Genomic DNA, 17,745 nt, shown 5'->3' with positions numbered 1-17,745 from the left:
GCGTGCTAATTTAATATATTTTACAACGTTAGGTTCCCCAAAACTTCTATATAACTCAAAGTTGTAGCGCCTACGCCACAAACCCTGTTCTTGGATTCCTCCATATAGTTTTCTTAGAATTTTTCTCTCGAAACGTTTAAGCAATTCTTGGTCGTTCTGTGTAAGTGACCACGTTTCAGACCCATATGTTAACACTGGTCTTATTAGTGTTTTATATATGGTAACTTTAATTTTTCTGGGTAGTTTTGGGGCCATATGTTTCCTCAAGCCATAATAGCACTTATTGGCAAGCACTTATTGGCATAGCACTTGACAGGATTGACTGCGCTTATCGCCAGATAAACAGAACGTCCAAAATTAAATTTTTTTTCTTTCCTTGTCTGACATTGGCGATCATCACGGCCCATTTTAGTTCGTGTGCAGAAGTTCTGAAGAGTTCTATTGTTGTTTTTCTACTTCACTGTTTTAAACTATTTAACCCAGAAGTACGTTGTCTTCCCAGTCCTCTTTTTCCTTTCACTTTCCCTTGTATAACCAATCGCATCCACTGATATTTTTAATTTCTTAGTATGTGACCTAAGTAGCTCATTTTTCTTTCCCTCGTAGTGTGAATTAATTCTTTTTCTTTTTTCATCTTTCTTGATATTTTCGTGTTTGTTACGCGTTATGTAGATGATATTTTCTCAAAGAGCTCAAAGGCTGGCACATCTTTTTTCAGTTGCGTCCGTAATTGTGCAGACTTTAACTCTATATACAAGAGCAGTAAATACTCTAGTTCTAATTTCTATTACCAGTTTTCCACTACATAATACTGCTTTCATTTGGAAGCGTTTCTGGTCATCTCAATGCGCCTTTTTATTTCAAGGCTGAGGTCCCCGTTTGTTCATTTAGCTTACATCTCAAGTAATTGTAAGGTACTTTCTCTAAAGCGTTTCTTTTAACGTAAACTGCGTCGTCTTTTTTTGTTTTCAGAGCTAATCCATACCTATCATAGTACTGCGTAGTGCGATCAATCAAAATTTGCAGCCCTTCTCTGTTGGCCACAAGGAGTATTGCATCGTCTGCATATCTAAGATTATTCACTACTGTTCCGTTAATTGAAATAAGTTAATGATTTTAGAATAGAATATTATTTATTTAAAGTATATTTTTCTTTTAAATAGTTTTATTATTATTTTTCAATTAAAAAAGATTATAGGAGTCTTAAAACTTACCATTGGTCCTAATAATTTCACTTTCTGGAGCATAGAGTGCTCTTGGTCTACTCTTACTTCTCGCCCTTCTCTGTTTACTAATATCTTCAACAATTGCGGTTTGAGGAGCTCTTGATCTCGCTCTTCTGACAGGTGACAGCATAACAGCTGGTGTTGCTCCTCCGCCTACACTACCTATACCTAAATAAAACGTATCGACATCGGCAAATTCATTTCGAAGTTGAGAAAAACTCCGAACTTCTTGTCCTGACACAGTGTACATACGTTTTGCACCGTTCATTTTTAGTACTTGACCTAAATCTTCAAGCACTTCTTCAAAAGGTTGAGTCGTACGAAGGTTGAGTAGAACTCGACACTGTAAAATAAAATGATTTCCTAAGAAGCTATAAAATGTGTTGTTCACATAAGTTATAAAACAAAAATGTAACTGAAAATGTACAAACTGGTATGGTGAAATAAAAAAATTGGGTTGTAAAAAGCTGATCCCTTTACTCAGAATAGGGAACTTCATTGGGGTGAGTAAGGATATGACTGGTTGAAAAGTACCAATAGTACTCAGAATAGGGAATAGTAAAAAGTGAAAAAAAAAACAATAGTGAAAGTACCTCATAATAGGGAACTTCATTGGGGTGAGTAAGGATATGACTGGTTGAAAAGTAATAGATAAATGAGTGACAGATATATAAAAGATAGATAACAAATACATATCAAAAAGATAACAGTTTGGCAAAAAGAAACAAGAAATATTTCACAATACAACAATTTTAGGAACTGCAAAAATTAGGGCGCCAATAAGTCTTAACTTGAGATTTACAAAGCTAATTGGTCAGCAGTGCGGTTGCCTTTATTCCTATTGTGTACCTTAACCCACCTCAGGATGATGTTATTACTATCTGAAGCTTGAGTTAGTAACACTTCATTACTGACCCTGATGTGACACGTGGTCTATTCCACGTGTGATTATTATAGTTTTCCCAGCTAAACCTTTTTGGATTATCTCTTTTGCAGCTATGGAGATACCAGCCAGTTCTGTCCAAACTATGCTGGCATTTTGCCCATATCCCACTTTATTCTTAGGTTCAGTAATTTGAAGTATATCTCGCATCCTGAGCCTTCTTCTATTTGGAGCCGTCGGTGTATATGCAATATTTATTGCATATACACCGATGTGCAATATGTTATATATATATATATATATATATATATATATATATATATATATATATATATATATATATATATATATATATATATATATATATATATATATATATATATATATATATATATATATATATATATATATATATATATCTACGGCATTAAGTGAACTCCGCCCATGTTAAAATTCAGGTTCAATTGAGCTCCGTGGTCAAGTGGATACCGATATACGGAGCTCACTTGACAATTCCGTAATATTGGTTCAGTCGATTCATCAACATGTAGAGTTTAATAATTTATAAAAATTTTTTGGAGCCCGTAAATACCCCTGTATCATAAATGTATATCGTTTAGTTCACGTGTATATATTATAGGGGTCGTTCAGATCTTTTTCATTGTATGTTTGAACCATACATTTATCGGTTTAAGTAAGCTCTGAGAGTTTGGCAACTGTGCGATTATACCGTATATTTTCAACATACCCTGAACGGTTTATATGGGCTCCTTATTTTTATCTACTATTTGTAGACAGTGTAATGTCATATGCATTACACTGTGTAACAGAGGATATCTTATTACCTGGTATAACTACGTACTAAAAGGTAACTGGTTCTTTAAAAAACAGGTATATAGATACAAAAGGATTTCGGCTTATTATTTAATGGAATGTTCGCTTGCATAGAAAATTTTATTTTTTCTGCATTTTTAGAAATGTTGTTTTTTTATTTAATATAATTTTATTAGTTCAATGCCGAATTCGATGTTTTTTTTATTACAGAAATTTCGTAATGTATTTTGTTTACGTGAGTATGTCTTTGTACGTTTTATGTAAGCACCCGATTAATAAAAACTACTTTTATTTCATCTACTCTTCTGCGATATCTTGTATAAAGCTTTTTTATTATTTTAGTTCTGGTCTTATTTGTATACTCATATGATATCTCGATAGAAGGTTATCTCAAAATAAATATGGTTAAGTGCTGCAATAGATATTTTTGTGTTTAAATGGGTAGTAGTGTGCACAAAAAAAAAGAATGGTTAATTTGTCTATCAAGGTATATTCGGCAGCAGAAGCATATAGTGCAAGCGTCTATGTTTTAAAGGCGGAAGGACGTACGCCTCATTTTTAGCTGACAAGCTTGCGAAGAATATTATTTCTGGTCCTCAATTTACCTTTTAGTTTTAAACAATGATCTGTTACTGATCCCGTGGGATACAAACTATTTTCAAGAAATTTATAGGAAGTCTACAGTTCAACAATTTCATGACATTATTGGATGTTCAGTTTGTGAAAGCGTCTATGTTAGGGAAATTGAGGAGCGCACATGAGTTTTTCAGGGGTTTTGGCTAAAAATTGATTCATAGTTTATTTTTATTGTGCAATAATAGGTGTATCGTCTTTATAATATTAGTCCTATTATCTACCGGTATGAGTTGATCGTTTGGGTAAATGTTATACAGTGTAGGTGCTTTTATGCTACCCCAAGCAAGACCGTTTTTCATCTGCTATTCTTAACATTGAGTGATACAAAAAATATTCTCTTGTGTAGGCATACGCAAATAATATAAGTGAGTTTGTTATCTAAGGGGATATCATATAGTTTTTCGAGAAATATTTGGTAATTTAAGGTGTTGTAAGCGGCATTTAGATTGAAAAATACCACCCCTGATACCCGATATTTTTCGTACCCGTCTTTGATGTGTTGGGTAAGATTTAGCATTTGTAATCTACATGATCTTCCCTATCTATAGCCACTTTTGTTTACAGATTTCGTAATAGTGCTCAGATCCTCAATGTAGGTAGTTGTATTATTTTTCATTAAATATGTAGATGGTGGATCCAAGCTGAACATCGTTGAAAGGTTCTCTGAAAGCTGACTGGTGTTGTCCTTTCTTACTTTGAGTTATTCTTTGCTTTTTTTCCGACAGAGATAGCATGTCTATATCTATATTGTGGTTTTCAGCGATAAGCTTTATACCAAATACCCTCCGTTAGGCCCTATATGTGTTTCCTGCACTAGAAATGAGTCAGATTCGTATTTAGCGCATATGTCTGATAAGTTTAAGTAAAGTAAAGTTTCTTGATCTCTAGATATACCCTTAACAGTTATATACATATGTTATTAGAATAGTTGGTCCTAAAAAGGACCAATTTGACAAAATCATATTAAAGGGGTGACTGACGAATTAGCCGATTAATTATTTAATCATTACCCTGGGTATGCCCGATTGTTCTGATCTTCTTAGTACTTAAATTTTCGTAAAGGCTCGTTCTTTGAACCCCGTAAGTAATGCCTAATATTTTACTTTTTATTGAAAATTTAAATTTTACATGCCGTGTATTACTTTTTGACGATATTTCGAATCAGATTTGTATAGTAATAATTTAAGGTATTAAAGAGCCTGTTTGTGGAAAATAAATAAGTTTGTGATATCGTTCGTAACTCATATATAGATAATAAAAAAATAAACAGTTAAAATAGGTGTAAAAAATTTCAACTTCATACATGGCGCCATTGTTCAGGTGATGATGGGTTTATCACAGATATCAAAGGTTACATTTTAATTCAAGGTTCTATTTGCGTATTTTCAATATTAAAAGAGTAGGAAAAGACATGTTTATGCTTTTATTTATTTTTTAAATCTATTCTATTTTCTTTCTAGAGTTCCGTCTTCTTTGAACGACCTGTGGTCTTTTTCAATTGGGCACTTGTCTAAGGCTATGACAAATACTCTGTCCTCTGCTATTCTACATTAATATGACTGATTCATTTTCTCTTTCTTGCAGCTATTTTATTGTTTATCCTGTCAATCCTGTGTATCTTTTTCTTCTTCTTCTTCTTCTTTTTATATAGACATTACTCTGTCTGTTTTTCAATGTGTCTCCAGTAAGTTGCCGTTCCATGGTTTTCGTGGTCTTCTTGCTGATCGTCTTCCTATTGGGTAACCGTCTCTTGCCATGCCTACTACTCCATTTGTTGTCATTCGGCTTATATGATCGTTCCATTCTACTCTTCTATTTCTTAACCAGTTCTTAATGTTCTTCACCTTGTATCTACATCGTATATCTGTACTTCTAGCTCTGTCCCATAGTGTCTTACCATCAATTTTTCTAAGTGTTTTTATCTCTGTTGTTTCTAACATCCTTTTTGTCCTCTCTGTGTCAGGTCTTGTTTCTGCTGCGTATGTCATTATTGGTCTGACAACTGTTTTGTAAATTCTGCCTTTGGTTTCTTTCCCGATATTTTTATTTCTTCATATTGTTTCATTTAAGCAGCCTGCGGCTCTGTTTGCTCTATTCAGTGGATCTTCCACTTAAGTTTCGAGATTTCCGTAGCTAGATAATGTGATACCTAGATATTTAAACTCCATCACTTGTTCTATTATCTGACCTTCCAGCTCCAATTAACATATTAGTAAACTTGCTGTTGAAACCATGCATTTTGTATCTTTTGAAGAAATTAACATGTTAAATTTTCTGGCGGTTATATGAAATCGGTGTAGCATACGTTGTAAATCATCTTCACTTTGAAGGAATAGTATTGCGTCGTCTGCATAGCAGATTATTTTAATTTGTTTTTCTCCCATTTGGTATCCTCTTTTATTTCTTACCTTTTTATTATTTCATCCATAATCCGGTTGAACAATAAAGGACTCAGGAAATCTCCCTGTCTTATCCCATTACCAGCTTCAATAGGGTCGGTTAGTTCTTCTTCTACTTTTACTTTTATTGTGTTGTTTTGGTATATATTTTCGATTGTTTTGATTATTCAATGAAATTGACATTAATTTGATAGTTTTCATTTTATTAGTACTGATGGTATATAACTAGCATCTGTTGGTACTATATATCAATTTGAACATGTATAAGTAAGAGCACTCTCTTGTTAGTAATTTCAGTGTAAATTATGACGAAACCAGAAATAACCCATAATATTATCCCACACCTCAAAGGTCTGCCTCGCGGTATCTGGGAGACGCAATAATTCGCTTTTGATAGATAAAAACAAAAACCCACTAAGACGAACACAACATAAATCAAAAAAATCCGTCAACCTGTCAATAGGGACATACAATATTAGATCAATGTCTACGGATGAAAAAGTAAATGAATTGGAAGAAGAATTAACAAACATAAAATGAGATATCATAGGCCTATCAGAAACTCGACGAAAAGAAGAAACCCGAATACAGCCTATGTCATACTTAAAATAAGAAGAACATCAATTAAAATTATCCAGGTATATGCCCCCATGACAGCTTATGATGACGAAGATATCGAACTATTTTATGAAGATATATCAAAGGCTATGAAAGAACATAAAAATCGTCTTATACTACTAATTCGAGATTTCAATGCCAAACTGGGTAGAAAACTAAACAAGGAAGAAACTAAAACAGGAGATTTCAAGTATGGTCAGAGAAATGATAGAGGTGCTACTTTGATGAACTACCTAGAAGAAAAGCATCTATACGCAATGAACTCCTTTTACAAAAAGAAGCCCCAACGAAAGTGGACATGGATCAGCCCTAATGGATCCACAAAAAATGAGATCGACTACATACTGTCCACGGAACGATATATCATTAAAGTTGTAACAGTTCTTAACAGATTCACAATAGGTAGCGATCACTGGATGGTCAGAGCAAAAATTAGTGTTGACGGTAACTACGAAATGAAAAGAAAAATAATTAAAACCTGGGATCTAGTAGATAGAAACAAACTAGGGCAATATAAAGAGATATACAAAGACCTATTAAAAGAACAACTTACTTAAAAATTATACAGTGATGACAAAGATATAGATGAAATAGACAACATACTTACAGCAACGATGATTACATCAGGAAAAGAAATAGCAAAAAAGGATCTAAAAAAGAACAACTATATATCAACAGAAACAAAGAAGCTTATGGATAAAAGAAGGAAGCTATAGAATATGTAGAAATCAATAAAACAATAAGTAGAATGATAAGAGAAAATAAGAGAAAAGAACAAGAAATAAAAATAGAAAAAGTAATACAAAACAACAAAAATATGAAATGCTTAAGACCGAAATTAGGTAAGTGTGAAATAAACAAAATAAACGATGAAAACGGACTAGAAACAAACATTAAAGATGACATTATAAATATTATCCACCATTTCTACTCAGAACTATATAAAACAAAAAAGGAACCACCAGAAACAATTAAAAACCAACTTAAAGCTAAAGTAAAAAATGTCAACTCAGAGCTACAGCCAGAAATAAGCAAATCAGAAATAAAGAAGGCATTGAAAGAAATGAAAAACAACAAATCGCCTGGAAAAGATGGAATAACTGCAGATATGCTGAAATATGGTGGAAAAGTGGGAAAAAAAATTAACACTCTACATTCCCTTTTTAACAAGATATTAAAAGAAAAAAGAATCCCAATCAACTGGAAGGAATCCGTAACCATTATCCTACACAAGAAAGGGGATATAGCAGATATAAAAAACTACCGTCCCATAACACTCCTCAATGTAATGTATAAACTCCCAACAAAAATTTTAACCAATAGATTGACGACAAAATTCGATGGAAACCCAACAAGCTGGTTTTAGAAAGGGATTCAGCAAAAGCGACCATTTACTAAGTATGAAAATACTTATAGAACGAGCAAATGAATACCATATTCCTCTATATATAGCGTTCATACATTTCGAAAAGGCTTTCGACAGTGTCGAACATTGGGCAGTGAAAAGTTCTTTGATTAACAGCAGAATTTACCACAGATATACGGAACTAATAGCCAATATATATAAGGAAGCCAAAACAACAATTAAAGTATATGAATAAACAAAATCAATACAAATAAATAGAGGCGTGAGACAGGGTGACACAATATCACCGAAACTTTTCAATCAGGCTGTGGAAGATATTTTTAAAAGATTAGAATGGGAAGAAAAAGGTATAAAAATTTGTGGACAACACTTGAACCATCTAATATACGCTGATGACATCGCATTGATAACAGATAAATGAGAAGAATTATTTGAAATGATGAAAGAACTGGACGTAGAAGCTGGAAAGATAGGCCTTATTATGAATTACAGCAAGACCAAAATTATAACAAATACAGATGAAAACATCAGAATGAGGTTCGGACAAGATGAAGTAGAACAAGTTCAGGATTATATATATCTGGGTCAAACTATAAAACGTAACAAAGAAAACCAAACAGCAGAGATAAAAAGACGAGTTAGACTGGCATGGGCGGCATTTGGCAAACTAAGCTACATTCTTAAAAACAAAAGATATCCACAGCATCTTAAGACTAAAGTATACAATCAATGCGTACTCCCTGTTCTAAATTATGGTTCTCAAATGTGGACATTTACAAAAGCAAACATGGACATAACCATAAAAACCCAAAGAGCAATAGAAAGACAAATGTTGCACATAAGACTAATGGATAAAAAGAGAAACAAGTGGATAAGAGAGAAAACAAAAGTGAGGGATGTTAGACAAGAAGTTGCAAAATTGAAATGGAGATTTGCCGGGCACAATATAAGACAAAAAGAAGACCAATGGAACAAAATTCTTATAAGTTGGAGACCGTGGGAATATAAACGAAGCGGAGGAAGGTCCCAAATGAGATGGGCAGATGATATCAAGAAGCACGTGGGCTCTAGGTGGATAACTATACCGACAGACAGAGAAGAATGGAAAAGGATTGGGAAGGCCTATGTCCAAAGATGGACCGAAAAAGGCTAATTAGATAGAGACAGATTCTCCCCGTGTGATCTTAGTATTTCCGTTGATTGAATAGTATAGGGTATCCAATATTTTAATTAATGGTATGTCAGAGTTTTATAAATTTTATATATATTTGCAAAATGAAGAAGAAAGTTAAGCACAGGCAGTTAAACAGCTGATCTGTCAATTTAGAAGTAAGAGCAAGTACCAACTTGCTGAAAAGCATACCATACACAAAAGGGATAATAAAATGTACTACACAAACTATAGCGATATGAGCTATATATAAGCTATATATCTATTAATTATTAGGATATACAATATTTTTTCTAATACACCTGGAACGATTGAGTGAATAATCAATTATTGACTATTAGGCAGTTAATTAGAAATGTTGGGAATACAAAAAAAACATTAAACTAGTTATTTATAGATTTTAAACAAACCCTGATATAATCATAAGAATAAAACTATGAAATACCATGGTAGAACTAGGCTTACCTAATAAACTAATTAATAAAGTATCTTACTGTCGACTTATTTTCAAATGTACTGCAAAGAGCTTTAAAAAATGTGAACGAATTATTAACAGCTGTTTTGAAAACTAAATATTATGAGACGAATTGGGGATATTATATTACACAAACTAAACCGCTTGCCTACAAAAAATATTAGGAAAATATGATACGACGCGAAAGACTAATGACTTTACAGCTAATTGCTACATAAGTATCAATGTAACTATAGCTCGCAAAATGGGTTCAATTACATTGCAATTTTTAAATTTTTCGTGATAAAATGAAGTGATTGATTGTTGTTTTGAAAAGGTAAGTTGTTTTTTATTTTTGTATTCCTATCATCTGATATTGTAATATCAACAACATTTTTCATAATATATTCTGAAATGCGCTTTCTCTTACTGATAACGAACAAAAGTTTTATATAATTATGTAGGAATTAAGAATTTTATCTTGTTCTTACTATAGTGCTAAAGCACAAATGTAGTCATAGTCTCCCGTATTTTTTTCATAGTGGTCATAGTTTTTAATTGTAGTATAGCTTATGTGTTTATAATAACTAGTGCAGAGAAAATAATAAAAATTTTTACCCTGTGCTTTATGTTTATTATCCTTTATTGTATTGGAACATCTAGAAGTATAGCAATATATTTTAATTGTTGAACAAAAGAGAAAATAAAAACACTTTTTGTGGTGTGCCACTTAACCATACACAAAATTGTACACAAATAGTCAAATGGTAGTAAAAGTTTCCGATATAGGCCGCCAGACGGTAGAGGCACCGCCGCGCTCTATGTCTATACTATGAGATGTTTTTCATACAGTTTTCGGATCAGATTTTTTCAAAACATCAAATTACATTTTCTTTTTGCCTTTCTTTATTTAGGCTAACCGCTACTGTTTTTTTCTTCAGCGTTTCTTCTTAATCTACATTAATGTTATTATATTTACAATTCTTTCTGGAACGAGCTATAATTTTTCTCAAATAACCATTTTGTGTGGTTTAGTCGCCTTAAGGTTTAGCATGCTTTGTCAGATGCTCTTTAAAATCCCTTTTAATATTAATATCGTTTGAGAAATTTTTCCCAGATACTTATATTTCGTTTTGATTTTCAATCTTCTTTTAATGTTAGTTTAAATGGTCCAGTAGTGTGTTCCTACAGTTCAGTTATAAGCAAAATTAGGTGTTGTTGTACACCTAATTCTTTTAGTATCAGTCATAAGTGTATCCATTTGACTCTGTCGAATGCTTTACGATAATCTATAAAACAAATCCATAGTGGGATATTGAATTCCCTAGACTTTTATACTTTTTTTTGGACTATTATAATAATAGCTTTAAAATTAAATGTTTAGTGAAAATCTCTACGCGACTTTAATACATTAAATATTTTAATTAAAAATCGACATATCTATTGAAATTAGGCAGTAAAAAAGTATGTTATTAAAGATTGATTAATAAATTATTGTAGTTTAAATTCAACTACGCTATAAAACAAACATTGCATGTCATAAACTGCAGTAATCCAAAAATTACAAAGATCTCCCTGTTGTTTGAGTTTTCTTTAATTATATTAATAGGGTAACAAGCATTATAATCCTACCGAAGGGGCTTCTACTTTCATAAACTGTTACACGATTACTCTATCCGATGTACGTACATTTATGAACTAAATGTTTTAGTGACAATGCCTTTTAATAAAAAATACTAATTAATAAAAATGGAAACTTAACTTTTCCACGTTTATAATAGACACTTTCTTATGTTTAAAAATATATAAAACAAGTAATATAAATTACCGCCTTGTTTATTAAAACTAAAAAGTAAAATAAAGTTATGTGTCGGTTAACAATTTATATTTAACTACATTAGCCAAATAATCCTGAAATTCCTCCATGACTAAATTGATGGATATTTAAATAAATTTCAAGTTCCAAAATGTACCAGCTGTAAAATTTGAAAATCTACTACTAATACAATTATTGGCAACATCTCAGGAGATTAGAAGTGTACGCAAAATGGTAAATACGGATCCCACAAATGATTTATCCTGTTGTGGAGTCCACTTAATCCTACATGTTGGTCGGAGTCTAAATAAAGCGCTGCTTAGATAATACTATACACGGTGTATATTCTACTGGAGTTAGTATGATACCGTTTTAGAACGGAGCTCAGATTAACCGCTAGATGTATATATATATATATATATATATATATATATATATATATATATATATATATATATATATATATATATATATATATATATAACTAAGGTACACTCGAAGAGTGGTGGGTTTTTCGGTCAAAGTGGAGAAATAAAAGACAAAGACGATGGCTACTTCATCTATTTATTGAAGACGTTTCGCTTTCTGCTCAGAAAGCATCATCAGTTCATCTAAAAAGAACAATATGAAACCAAACCATATATATATATATATATATATATATATATATATATATATATATATATATATATATATATATCTCTAGCGGTTAATGTAAGCTCCGTTCTAAAACGGTATTATACTAACTCCAGTAGAATATACACCGTGTATATTATTATCTGCGTAGCGCTTTATGTAGACTCCGAGCAACACGTAGGATTAAGTGAACTCTGTAATAGGTTAAAACACTTTTGGGATCCGTATGTATACCTTCGCGTACACAACTAAACTCTTGCGATGCTGCCAATAATTTGATTAGTCGTAGACTTTCAAATTTTACAGCAGGTACATTTTGGTACTTCAAATTTATTTAAATATCAATCAATTTAGTCATCGAGAAATTTCACAAATACTTGGTTAATGCAGTTAAATATTTTAGAGTGGTAATTTATATTACTTGCTTTAATTATTTTTAAACTTAAGTAGTGTCTATTATAAACTTGGAAAAGGCAAGAGTTCATTTTTATTTATTAGTATTTTTTTTAAATGCGTTGGCACTGAAATATTTATTATATAAATGAACGTTCCGATGTTTCGATTGCTACAGTTTATGACGTATAAAATATATGTTTCATGGAGTAGTAAAATCTAAATTATAACAATTTATAAATCATTCTTAAAATTCCAATTTTTTAGAGTCTTATTTCAATATTTCGATTTTTAAATGTAGGGAATTCAATATCCTATATACTATATTTTAGATACACATAAACACATGGATACACTTATAGCAGATACTAAAAGAAGAAATATTTGGGTTCCTTAGGGTATCTTGATTCTCGGCAACATATCTATTACAATTACATATAATATGTTCGCTCTTATTGTTTTAAATGCTTTGTCGCTTGTACAAGCTATTATTATTTTCAACTTTATATAATTATGTTTTTGTATCTTTCGTTGTCAGGCATATCAAAATTTAATTTCTAATTTAGAAGTAAATGTATATATAATATTCTTTTTTCTGTCACTTAGTTTATATGTAGATCACTTATATTCTTCTTGCTTATTTATTTTTATTTGTAATACTTATTAACGTACGTAATAACGTACCTGTTTTTGCAAAAAGCAACAACGAGTACGAAAGATATCGGGTATCAGGGGTGGTATTTGTCAATCTAAATGCCACTTACGACATATTAAATAAGAGAACATTTCTCCAAAGCTGCATGACATCGCCTTGGATAAAAACATTACTTGTTTTATCCGCGTATATCTACAGAATAGAAGATTTTTCGTATCATTCAATGGTAAGATGAAGAACGCAGATGAATGGTCTCGCTTGGGGTAGCGTAATGGCACCTACACTGTATTACATTTACACAAACGATTAACCGATAACAGTAGATACTAGGACTTTCATGTAGACGATACATTGCACAACCAAAACTTTTGTTGCTGAAGTGAAAAAAATCTAAATGATTGCCTTAAATATAATAAAATAAACTACGAATTAATTTTAAGCCAAACCCCGAAAAATCTTAGGAGCGCTCCTTCAATTTGTCCAAGACAGGCGCTTTCACAAAACTGAATATCTAATCTAATATAAATCTAATATAATCTATAGTCTAATATAAATACCTTTTTTTTAAACGCATCTACCACGCAGAGGCATTAGCGTATTAAGATTAATGTTACAGTTGATACAAATAGTGTATATACATTGGTTCATAATTAATAATAATAATATGTATGTGTATTTCAATGTATGTTTTAAATTATATGAAGAAGTTGACAGTCTTTAAGATAAGAAATTATTCTTTTAGTATCTGTATTTTCTTCTAGGGCAGTCTTCTGTCTTTTATTTTTGGTTTCCAAAGATGCGGATGTTTGTTGACTTCATATAGCCTTGATGGAGTGTTGTTCCAAGTTTGTTGCCATTTTTGAATTATTTTTTGTAGTATAAGTTTATAGTTTAAATCGTTTTGTACCAATATGTTACTTTCTTCGGACATTAGGTTATTTGGTGCGTTTTTAGCTAGTTTATCTACAACTTCGTTACCTTCAATTCTGACATGAGAAAGTACCCATAAAAAATGAATTTGGATTTTCTTATTTGAAATGTTTTTATGTTCTTTTTTACTAAGAAGTAGAAGGGGGTTGTCACAGTATAATTGAGTCAGTGAGGAAAATGAATTTAGAGAATTGATTATTATACATATTTCTTGGTTTTTGTTTTGTATTAACGATAGTGCTTTTAGAATTGCAAATAATTCAGCCGAAAAGATGGTTGTAATTGACGACAATTGGAAACTAACTGAGATGTCTTCCGAATAAATTGCTGCTCCAACTCTGTCTTCATTTTTTGATGCATCGGTGTATACGCTGTAGGTATTGCCATATCTGTTTAATAGTGTACGAAACTTTTGTTTAATGACGGTTGACGATATCTCTGATTTCTTAGGTTTTTTTGATGTCGATAGCCGGAACAGATATTGTCCATGGCGCAGGGTTGTGGATTGAGGAGGTATCATAAGTTTTTGAAAATTGAAAATTTAATTTGGATAAGTATGATCGTATACGAAAGTAAAAAGGATGATCAATTTGATGTGTTTGTTAAAATTTACTTGTAAATCGATCAGCAAAAACGTAATGCACAACTGGATTATTGTGGTTTGATGACACTGCTGCTTCTTATGTTAGGCTTAGTGGAAAATATGAATTTTACTATAACGAAATATAAACAAACCATGAAAATTTGATGATTTGAAGAAAGAAAATGTCAAATTAGGCTAGAGCAATAACTGAAACAAAAGAATCAAGTGGGAATAATGTCAGTCATCATATATTTACTCTAAAAATAATTAACAAAAGATAGACATTAAATGAGAAGTAAAAATTAAAAGAATAATATGTCACTAAAAGACTTGATTTGTCGACGATTATCAAAATTTAATAAAAGTCACAAATGTCATCCGATTAATAACAACATTAAATCGTCTGTCAATAAAAAATGTGACGAACAATTGGACAACACATAGTTTGGATTTAGAAGTCGATTGGGAACAAAAGAGGAATTGTGCGCAATGGTGGTACTATTACAAAAATGCAGAGATTATAATGAAAACGTATTCATATCTAATATAGATTTTTAAAAGTATTTGACATAGTTCAACCTGGTAAGCCCTTACATGCATTAAAATACATACACCTAGATACCAAGATATTAATTTACTAAAAAATCTACTAAAATCAAACAGCGGTCATGCGGGTGAAAAATAGAGAGACAAATCAAGCAGAAATTCAAAAAGGAGTCAGCCAGAGATGTGTGTTGTCAACTAATATTTTAGGAGACACTATGGAAAAGAAGTAAGGAATGGAGTGAGCATCATTAATAACATAAAATTTGCAGACTAAACCCCAATTATGACAGAAAATATAGAGGATTTACAAATTCTTATAGAAATCATTAACAGATAAAGCAAAATGATAGGACTAGACTAAACAGATAAAAGTCAATGTTTACAAATAAGAAATTGAGTGTGGTTATTAGACTGAGATCGTCGAATGTTATGTATGGTCGCAACTGCTATATGGGGTAGAAGCTTGGACCCTGACAGCCAAATCTGTAAAAAAATTAAAGGCATTCGAAATGTGGCTATATAGGCGTATTCTTAAAATTCCTTGGACTGCAAAAGTCTCAAACGAAGAAGCGTTAAGACGAATTGTCTATCTGGACATCGTATCTGGGCTACAGTTCGAAACGATAAATACTCTATTCTATGCGTCATCATGCAAGGAAGAGTAGAGGGATGAAAAGTCTTGGGAAGAAAGACAAAATCTGGCAGAGAAATATCAGAGATTGGACTAACTTCAGTGTTGAAGAAATAATATATCTAAAAAATCTAAAAGAATATCTAATATATCTATACCGGATCCTGTAAAATTTTAAATACATTAAATTAAATCTCGTAAATTATAAAGCCTATTCTTAGATTAAAATAACAAATTTCTTAGTATTATGATATGTAGTATTGTGATAATGTGTAGGTGTATGTAGTATTGTGATAATGTGTAGGTGTCAGTATTCTTGTAAAAGAGATTTATAGGTTGGTATATAAATTTCACGGTTATGTGTCATACGGTTTCATCTTTCATACAAACATTAAAAACCTTAAAAAGTTTCATTTTACATACAATTAGCACGTTGGCTCTGGAAATGCGCTATAAATATGCATTGTTAAAAATGGTATACATTTATATAGATTATTATATATTATATAGATTTTCCTTTGTCGTCTTCTGATTATGTATCTCAATTCGTTCCTAATTAAGCACATGTTGTCCACAAGGTACCTCTTGTATGTATGTAAAACATACATCAACAGTATGTGAAATTTAAATTTTTAATGAAAAGTTAAAGATTAGCCATTTATTATGGAGTTCAAAAGAGAAGCCTTTACGAAAATTTAAGTACTAATAAGACCACCGCAATCGGACGTACCCTGGGTAATGAACAATTAATTAATCGGCTAATCACCCGTTCAATATGATTTTTGTCAGATCGGCCTTTTTAGGACCAACTATTCTAATTAGGTCTATAAATATTAAGGGTGCTTAGCACAAATGTGACGTATTTCTAGTGCAGGAAACATATAGAGGGCCAAACCTAGGGTATTTGGTATTTATACGATTCCTGAAAAACACATAATAAATGTAAAAGTGCTATCTCTGCTGGCAAATAAGTAAAGAAAAACTTAAATGAGAGAGGACAAAACCAGTCAGCTGAGGGAACCTTTCAACTATGTTGAGCTTGGATCCACTATCTACCTATATAATGAACAATATTACGGTTACTGACTGAAGATCTGAGCACAAAGCTTATAAAATTTGTACCAAAAACACAACAATTAATTAAGCAATTTATTTTCCTAAACAATATCGTTATAAGAGCTTTCTTTATTCAGTACGTGTTCTTCTTCTATACGGATTTGTAGCGATATGATAATGAGGTTAAAACAATTTTCCTATTATTTTCCTTTCAAATATTCGTAGTTCTTCTTTATCTGTTTTAGTCATTGTCCATGATTCGCATCTATGTATTAAAATAGGTAAAAAGTTTAAATTATGATCTGTATTTCTTTAGTGGCATTATTATTAACCGTGATTATTTATCTAAAATATGTAAAGTGTTCCATATTAATGAAATTGTAGTTGTTAACTTTAATATTTTATCAAGATTTATTAAATTGGTCTCTTCTGTTGATTCGCTTGTATTTGGTTTTCATTTCGTTGATTTTAAGTAAAACGTTTTTCGTGCTCTCTTCACTTTATTGAAGATTTTTGCGGACGGGAGAGTTTCTTATGAGATCTATATCATTAGCACATGCTAGGAGTGCTTTGTACGTTGGCCCGTTAATGGATTACATCTTAAATAGGCCTCATTTCTATTTTAGTAAGATGTTCATAAATTTTTTGAATATTTGAATCGAGAATTTATATTTTATTCGACTGTTTTATAACTCAGTGTTTCTTGGTGCATATTTTCATCTTTGGTTTTTTGTTTCCCGTATCATGAGTATAAGGATTTTGCTGGATATCCACATAGGGAACCCGGTGGTATGTACATGATATTTCCATAACCAACAATCGAAAATTTGTCTTATTGTAAAGTCATGATGATTTTACTAGTAAATATAGTGTTATTTAATAATGTGTTTAATTAAACACATATACCAAAAC

General features: G+C 31.5%; 1 protein-coding gene across 3 annotated transcripts in view; it reads right to left on the bottom strand.

Moving 5' to 3' along the window:
• DCX-EMAP (Doublecortin-domain-containing echinoderm-microtubule-associated protein) overlaps positions 1–17,745 on the bottom strand; it is a 1,094,074-nt gene that overhangs the window by 672,087 nt on the left and 404,242 nt on the right. For all 3 annotated transcript variants that reach the window (XM_072521390.1, XM_072521389.1, XM_072521391.1), the window contains one exon: positions 1,215–1,569. In XM_072521390.1, coding sequence (XP_072377491.1) covers positions 1,215–1,569 — 355 coding nt within the window. The remainder of the gene's footprint in view (positions 1–1,214; positions 1,570–17,745) is intronic.

This window comes from Diabrotica undecimpunctata, chromosome 2, assembly GCF_040954645.1.
Source record: "Diabrotica undecimpunctata isolate CICGRU chromosome 2, icDiaUnde3, whole genome shotgun sequence".
Taxonomy (NCBI): domain Eukaryota; kingdom Metazoa; phylum Arthropoda; class Insecta; order Coleoptera; family Chrysomelidae; genus Diabrotica; species Diabrotica undecimpunctata.
This window is presented reverse-complemented; position numbering and strand designations above follow the sequence as displayed.